Raw genomic sequence first — 8,728 nt, 5'->3', positions numbered from 1 at the left:
TTTTCCCTTATACCCCAGTGAATAAGACCCAGGATCCTGTGCCTAAGAAGCCTGAGAATAGCAGGGATCCCTCTTCCTCTTGCCCCATATAGCTGCCCTGCTTTCAGCTCAGCTCCATTAGCTACTTCCGTGTGAAGGAGCCCACAATGCATCAACCATTAACCAACAGTTGTTGAACCGAAGGAAAACCCAAGAACCCTGGGAATAGCAGTACTTCCCTCCCCCCACCAGACCTGTTTCCAATCAACTATCACCTGGGGCTTCAATTCCGGAGGATCTGGGACCTTTAGTGATTCTTTAGTTGCTGTAGCCTTTGTCTCTAGCAGCCATGGTTACTAAAGACTTGGAAAACAAAGTCCTTTGCATTGTCAGGTTCAATAGCAGAAACTGATAGGGTTTTGTTAATAGAAATTATACGCAAGAAGATTTCCATTCCACCTGCTTTGCTGCTTCCTAGAAACCACTGGATTTTTACATCTGACTTGCAGCTGAAACCATATATTTAATATTTATATTTAATAATATGTCCCCAAAGTATTAAAAACTAAAGATTTTGGGGACATCTGATTATCCTGCTCTCCCAGAGAAAACTGTTTTATTTGTTGTTTGTATCCCTAGCATTTAACACAATGTTTTGCATATACTAAGTGCTTTAAAATTTCTTTTAGTAAGAGCTTAATAAATTATTTTTAATGAATGAATGAATGGTCCACAGCTGGTTAGAGCTGTTTTTGGTGAGTTTGCATTTACTCACTAATTGATCAGGAGTGAGTGCAAACTTAAAAATTCATTATATCTACTTGAATCTAGAACATTTTATATTCACCCACTTGGACATCCTGCCATCAGCCCTGCAGCTGCCTTCCTCTCTCTACTTGGAATTACATCACTCCAAAAGTCAGATCCCCAGAGCCCATTCCCCCTCCCCATTTCTTGATTCACCTAGGAAAAAAAAAAGGATAGATCAAAATTTAATAAATGTTCATGACTTGATAGTGCAGTAATTGAAAGCCAAGGAAATAATGCATCCAGATGGAAAGAATGCTCATCAGTGTCAAAAACTGCATAGTAGTAAAAGAATAAAGAGAGAGATAAGGCTAACTGGATTAATGATTAAGGGGGTTGTTGGCAGCCATGGAAAGCAGTTTCCGTAGCTATTCTGGAACCCCGTTATTCTTTGATTCCTTTTCTTGGTCCTATTTCAGATCATTTAATGATCTAGATGGGAATGTGGATCACAGTTAAATATTTTAAAGAACAAATTAATTTGCTGATCAGTTATTTATCATTCATAATCATTGATACAATGAAAATTAAAGCAAAACTTCAACCACAAATTCTTGTGGTCATAAAGAATCTTAGGCGGAATATGTTCCTGGAGGGAATACTTGTTGCTGAATTTCATTTCATAAACTTGGTTTATGTTATCAAAGGTGATTTGAATACTGGTATTTTTCAATTAAAAAATTAACAAGGAAAAAAAAAAACGACCTAAAAAACTTAAAAAGTTTTCCTAGTAATAGCCATTATCTCCCTCCCCCCCCCAAGCATTTAAAATGATTCAGTAAAAGAAAAACATATTAGTTTTAAATTGATTTATATATTAATGCTCTGTCTCTGGACACAGAGGAGCTGGGTTCAGATCCTATCTTTTCCACTTCTGTTAAACATAGGCTAGTCATAACGTCTATATCCCCAGGTGTATGAGAGCATGGACTAGATAAACGCCTGAGGTCAGTTCTAGATTTAAATCTAACTTTGGGACAAAGTCCCATCTTCCTCATTGTACCAGAAGAAAACTAAGGGAGGGAGCATCGTGCCATGGAAAGTACACTGACTTTGAAATGGGAATGTTATGGGTTGAAAGACCACCCTGTGTGACCTTGCTTAAATGGATTCATTTATCCCGGACTCGTTTTTACCTACATTCCTAGGTGAACTCTACGGTCTCTTCTAGCTCTAAATGTGTTCCTATAGGACCTCAGTTTCTTAAACTGTAAAGACTGGAGGATCTCTTGGGATCTTTGCAGACCTAAATCAGTGCAAGCCCATAAGGTCGGGAAAAGAGACCAGGAATTAAAAGCGGAGAGCTCTTCTTGGTATGCCTAGGGCGCCTGGCACATAGTAGGCGCTTAAGTGTCGAAGGGCTGACCACTGGCTTCTTTTCTCCGCTCTTCCGACCCTAGGCTGGATGCCTTCTCGAGATGGAGCCCGCAGTTCGGGAGGCGCACACGCGCTCCTTCTCGTACCCGTCAAAACAGCCGGGGCGCGAGCACATGCTGGGACTTGCAGTGCATGGGGGTCCAGCTGGGGGGAACTCGGCCGACCACCCGACAGCCCGAGGGAGGAGCCCGCCCTCGCCCCCACTCCGCATGAGCCAGAAAGGCGCGAGAACCCGGGGAGAGGCAGGGGCTCCTCAGTCTCGGAGCTCGCGCTCCCCTTCCTCCCCCCGCTGCCCCCGGCGCGTGGCCCCCGCGCGCCCCTTGTCGAGCCCCCGGCCGGCGGAGCATGCGCGCTGGCGCCTCTCCCATCCCCGCCCCCTTCCCCCGGCTAAGTTATGCCAAGTATGTGAGGAGCCGGGGAGGCGGGAGGCGGGTTCGAGAGCCACCGCCGGCCATGGGGCGCTGCCGCCGCCGCTGCCGCTGCCGCTGCCGCCGCCGCCGCCCGCCGGAGCCAGGGCCGGGGGCGCCGAGGCAGGCGCGCGGGCCATGGCGGAACCTCTGAGGAGAACCTGGTCCCGGCTGCGGGGCAAGCGCGCTTCACGCGGGGCCGCGCGTCCGGAGCGGGAGCGCGCGCGGCCCGAGGAGCCCTGCGCTCCCCCCGCGCCGCTCGCCCCCGGCGAACCCGAGGGCGAGGACGCGGGCCCGGCCGCCCCCTGCGCGCGCTCGCCCCGCGGCCGCGGCCGCGGCAGCAGCCTCGGGACCCCGCTGTCCCGGCGGTCCAGTCCGGGCGGCCGCGGACTGCGGGAGGCGGAGGGCCCGGACTTGAAGGAGGAGGACGAGGACTACTATGAGAACTTGCCCGGCCCCGAGGGCGAGGGCTGGGGCGAGGGCTCGGCCGCCCCCACCGCCGCCGCCACCGCCGGCAGCTCCTCCCCAGGGGCGGGAGGCGGCCGCCTAGAGACTGGCCGGCTGCGCTCCCAGCTCCAGGAGGCCTATTATTTACTCATCCAGGCCATGCACGACCTGCAGCAGGTGTCCCCGCCCCAGGCGCCGTGGCCGGGGCTAGAAGGACACCGGCCGCCGACTCCGGCTCCTCCTCCTCCCTTCCCTCCCCCACCTCGTCCTCTCTCCCCTGTCCCCTTCTCCCCCCCTTCTCCTACTCTCTTTTCCCCCCCTCCTTCTCTTCCCCCTCCTTCCTCTCCCCCTCCGCCCCCGCGGCTTCCCCCTCCCCGGACGCGGAGCCTGGACGGCCTCCTAGTCCGTGCCCGGCCGCCGCTGCAGAGGTGGTCCAGCGACAGCGCGGTCCGGTATAGCGCGCGGCCGGCCACTCCGCCGTCCAGCTGTGCTGCCCGAGACCGAGACGCTCCTGAGCCACGTGGAGGGGCGATGGACAGCGCGGGGCCGGGCTGCTCCTCCCTCGCGGGACCGGCCGGCTGCGTGAGTTTGCTTCCTTCGGCTAAGAGGAGCGGGGCGAGTGCGAGCGGGGAGGTGAGCCCCGGGAGCAGTCCGGCGGCGCCCTTGGGGTTATCCCGAAGCAAAGGGGACGGCCCTGAGGTTTCCTTCTGTAAGCCACCCGTGGTCACTGTGAAGAAGCTGCAAAAGTGGATGTATAAAGGACGCTTGCTGTCTCTGGGAATGAAGGCACGCGGGAGTGGGTCTCCGTCCCCCAAAGCCCTTGACCCTCGGGCAGCCCCGCAGTGCCTTGGAACACTGAAAATGCAAGAGAGCAAAGCCCGTGGCGTGCCTGCGGACCAAAGAATTATGCTGACAGGTAGGGCACTGGGAAGTTCTTCACTTTTCCTGTCGCTAATTGGCAGATAAAACATTTTCTAATGACATTTGACCGATTTTGGCTTTTTGATGGAGAATGTTTATGTTTATTGACTCTTTGTAACAAAAGTGCGTAGATTGTCACTTAAGTGACAGCAGAAGTGCTTTTAAGGTAATTTTGTAGCAGAATTAATCATTTTAGTGTTTGGGTTTGGTTTTTTTTTTTTAAACTTTTTAACATACTTTTTAGACACTTGAAGTTTTTTCTCTAACGAGCCATTGTGAGTGTTCTCAACTTAGCCAGCTGTGAGTAACTGTTACAACATTTCTGCTTTTAAGAACTGGGTGGTGCTTTCCTCAGTCTTTGTAGCTCTAGGCAAAACCATAGACTTTTGTGGAGTTTGTGAATTTGAATTTGTTCCAGTGTAGAATTTACACAATAAATAAGCTTTTATTTTAATCTCGCTTTTCTCTCTTCAACAAAGAATTTTAATGTGATTTTGGGGGGGTTGTTGCTCTAGTAGAATTCCACTTGCACCCGTTACTCAAATTAAATAATGACTTTTGCTTTCCTATCTAGCTATTCTTAAATCCACAGAATCACATTTGACTATTACCATTTGTCTTAATCATCAGTATCTTCAAGTAGTCTTGCTAAACTGTAATAAACTAAGTTGGAATTTTTATTTCATTTTAACTAGCAGAGAGGACAAAAATAGCAAAGGTAGGGAAGAGCAGAATTTTAATAAAGGGATTGAAAACTGAACTGTATACATTGAATTATTATCTTTTTTATTGAAGTAGAATAGTATTGGGACATAACACTTTTTTAGGTGTCAGAGCTGGAAACTGAGAGGTTGTCTCTTAAGTTGTGGGAAAGATGTGATGTTGAGCTGAGGATTGATTAGGAAGACTTGAGTCCATCTTCCTCTTCAGATGTTTACCAGCTGTAAGTGACCCAGGACAAGATATGTAACTCCTCTGTGCCTCATTTTTATTATCTCTGAATTAAGGTAGTGTAAATTAGTTGGCTTATGGCTCTATATATCTGAGACCATAAATTGATTAACCCTCTTTAAAAAGGTTAGAAAATCAGTTTTTGCAAAATTTTCCATTTTAGTGATGATGTTTTGAGTTTTGATTTGCTTATTGGCATGTCTTTGAGTGTATGTGCTTCAATAAATGGTGGTCTTTTGGATTACTTATTTTAGCATTTATTGCCGTTAATGTCTGTTAATGTAATTTTAAAATTCTAAATGTTATTTAAATTTTAATGTAAAAGCATTATAGCATAAGCTTCAGCATAATTTGACAATATCATTTTATATGAAAGCTTTAAGTTGAATATGATAAATTCCACTTAATTATCCTAAAATTACTACAGAATTTAGAAATTCATTAACAGATGTGTGTGTATCAATAGTTATGATGGGAAAAAAGTTTAGACAAGTTCTGGGCACATTGAGGCATATATAAAAGTATGTTTTTTTGTATACTTATAGAGGAGAAAAAGAAACATGAATTTTAAATAGCTTTGTTGAGTAAGAGTTTTTGGAATTTTTCTATGCAGCTAATTTGCTATACATTTTATAAAATTTTAAAGTTTCATGTCACAAGTGAAAAAGTGAGATATTTTGCAATAAGTTGATTATTAAGCAAATGTGACATCCAGTTGTTGTGTTTATGAACATGTCATTTGGAAAATTCAGTGCTATATCCTTTTTTTGTTGTGATTTTAGTTCAATTAACCTTTTGAATAATTCTCAAATAGGACATTATACAGAGTGATGTAAAACTTTAGTGATATGTTTTGTAACTTATTGTTACAGTTCTGTGCACTTTTATACTTTTGTATACACATATCCATGCAAAAAACCCAAGCAACTGATTACCAAAGATAAGGCTAGATTAGCTGGAATTCTGCCAAAAAGAATTAGTTAAATGGACTGGCAAGATTTAAAGGAAATTAAAGTTCAGTATCCAAATTAATTATGCCATAGGTAAGGTTATTCCCATGAATGAATTGTTGGTTTCATAAGAAATCTACTTTATTTGGGAAAGCTTTTCTAGATAAATTCCCATTCATATAAATCTTTAGATGATAGTTTACATATCCATTTCATTTTATTTTCCATGTTTACAATTATTAAACATAAATTTAAGGGGATGATGTAGTGTAACTAATACTTACTAGAAATTCTCTTTCTTTCCGTCTCTGTCTCTGTCTCATCCCTCCCAGCATTACACAGTAAGTGTTAAATGTCTGACACTGGATTTGAACTCAGGTTCTTCTGACTCCAAGGTCTATACTTCACTGAAATTCCCATGATATTCTTACAGACATTATGGAGAAATGTGAACAGTTAGATTCAAGATTGATTAAATTACTATAATCCTGAAATTTGAATGACCGAATCCTTCTCATCCTGAGGCAGTCTGCTACAATCTCTGTCTTGAGCCAAATTCTGTCTTTTTAATAAAAGACATAGCATCCTTACTAAAATTGCAGATCACATAGAATTGAGAATAGTATCTGAGATGTTAGATGACAATAGGGATAAGGGGAAAAAATTCAGGATGGAGTGGAATGATAGACCAAATAAAATAATCGAAATAAATGCAAAATAATTGCTCTTTAGCAAAAACAAAGAGGAGAAGAAAAGAAATTGAGTAATTATAGATTGGAGAGATGAAAAGGCTTTGAGAAGTTAAATTGAGTCAGCCGTGTAGATATATCATCCCAAGAAGTAACAAGACCTTGTTGGTTTTATTTAGTGGTTCAGTTTTGGTGATATTATGGACTTTATTTGTCCTTGGGGTTTGTTTATTTGGCAAACATTCTAGAATGATTTGCTTTTTCCTTCTCCACCAGATTAAGGCAAACAAATAAAATGACTTGTTCAGGGTCACACAGCTAAAAGGTGTCTCAATTTGAATTTAAATCTTCCTAATTCCAGGCCCAGTGAGTGCTCTGTTCACTGTACAACCTAGCTGCCTGCAATGGTGTTAGGCAGCACTAATTGATGTACTCTTAGTTGTCTATATATATATATATATATATATATATATATTGCTTCTGAAGAATTGTGTTCAGGTCTGCATGCCTCATTTTATTTTTTTCATTTTTTTAATTAAATCTTTTTATTTTCTTTTTTTATTATAGCTTTTATTAACAAAACATATGCGTGGGTAATTTTTCAACATTGACCCTTGTAAAAACTTCTGTTCCAGCTTTTCCCCTCCTTCTCCCCATCCCCACCCCTAGATGGCAGGTAGTCCCATACATGTTAAATATGTTAAAGTATTATGTTAGATGCAATATATGTATACATATTTATAGTTATTTTGCTGCACAATAAAAATTGGATTTAGAAAGAAGGTAAAAATAACCTGGGAAGAAAAACAAAAATGCAAGCAAACAATAACAGAAAGAGTGTAAATGCTATGTTGTTGTTCACACTCATTTCCCAGTGTTCTTTCGCTGGGTGTATGCATGCCTCATTTTAGAAGGGACATTGATAAACTAAATCAAGTCCTAAAATATCCACCAGAATGGTGAGTTGAAACTTTGTTATCTAGGAATAGTTGAAGAAATTTGGGGATACCTTTTTCAGATGAAGAACAGATGTGACTGTCTTGTAAAAGAGGGATTAAAGTTAAAGACTCCAGAAGGGAGAATACTAAAATGACCAAGTTAAAGTTACATTGAGGCAGATCTTGGCCCAACATAAGGAAAAATTTACCAATAATTAAATATGTTTGCTAAAAAAAAAGGATGATTATCAGAATCCATTTCAAAAAATGGATTCCTAGAAGTATTCAGATGAAAATTGGATGAATATTTGGTTTGCATTTTATAAAGAATATTTATGGATTAGGTAGAATTTCAAATAGTGCCTTTTCATGGTGTCTTTCAATTCTGAAATTTTGTGATAAAAAAGATTATAAGAAAAAATATAATCTGCTTTTTTGAAAAAAGTAGAGCTTATTGAACATTTTAAGCAAAACTTAAGTCTCATTAAGATCTATGGGTTAGGGTTATAATGCTTTTGATTGAAGATACTCATGTGCAGAGAAGTAATTTTTACCCAAGGGCACAAAAGGATAGAAGAGCCTTTTTATTTTTTTAAACTAGTTCTTAAATTTTTTCTTTCATAAGAGAGCAAATTGTTCATGTTGGTACTATTCTTCATCACTTTGAAATGATGTCCTTTTCTAAGTGTACACCTTCTTAATTATAGCCAGATTAAAGTTGTTCTCACTCGGTATATGCTTTTTCTTATATTGTTATCTATGATAATAATTCTATTTGTTTTTATTTTGATATCTATGATTTCATGAAAGTAGAGAGATTCCAGAGAGAGAACTTTCCCAGTGCACATGATAGTTTGTTCTCTGAGAGCTGAGGCACTGAGAGTTTGTGTTTGCCCAGACTCTTGAGGATAGTATAAGTCTGAGATGTTTTCTAGATTCTGAGCTGAATTTTCTGTCCACTAGGCAATACTTCCTTTCTTCTTTTTACAAATATTTTATCAATGCTTTGGGCTTATTTTTTTTTTTTTAACATTACTGTTAATGTTCTCAATTCTTTCACCAGTAGAATACCCAAACTTAAGCTAGTAACTATATCTAGAACGTATGCTTCATTCTCACTGTCACTTTGTAGAAAGGCCAGAGTTCTGAACTCTTTTAATGTTTTGGTCATTATATTTACACTATTGTGATCATCACTTTGATTATTTTCCTGATTGTGCTTGTTTTGTTCTGCATAAATTCATGCAGGTCTTTTCAAATTT

The 8,728-nt window shown here is 41.7% G+C and overlaps 1 protein-coding gene across 2 annotated transcripts in view; it reads left to right on the top strand.

Moving 5' to 3' along the window:
* The first annotated feature begins 2,916 nt into the window (after positions 1-2,916).
* SYDE2 (synapse defective Rho GTPase homolog 2) overlaps positions 2,917-8,728 on the top strand; it is an 88,434-nt gene continuing 82,622 nt past the window's right edge. For both annotated transcript variants that reach the window (XM_051999239.1, XM_051999240.1), the window contains exon 1: positions 2,917-3,933. In XM_051999239.1, coding sequence (XP_051855199.1) covers positions 3,177-3,933 — 757 coding nt within the window. In that variant the 5' untranslated portion in view covers positions 2,917-3,176. The remainder of the gene's footprint in view (positions 3,934-8,728) is intronic.

The sequence above is a fragment of the Antechinus flavipes genome, chromosome 4, assembly GCF_016432865.1.
Source record: "Antechinus flavipes isolate AdamAnt ecotype Samford, QLD, Australia chromosome 4, AdamAnt_v2, whole genome shotgun sequence".
Classification (NCBI taxonomy): domain Eukaryota; kingdom Metazoa; phylum Chordata; class Mammalia; order Dasyuromorphia; family Dasyuridae; genus Antechinus; species Antechinus flavipes.
The sequence above is the reverse complement of the archived record's forward strand: the minus strand, read 5'-3'. Positions and strand labels throughout refer to the sequence as shown.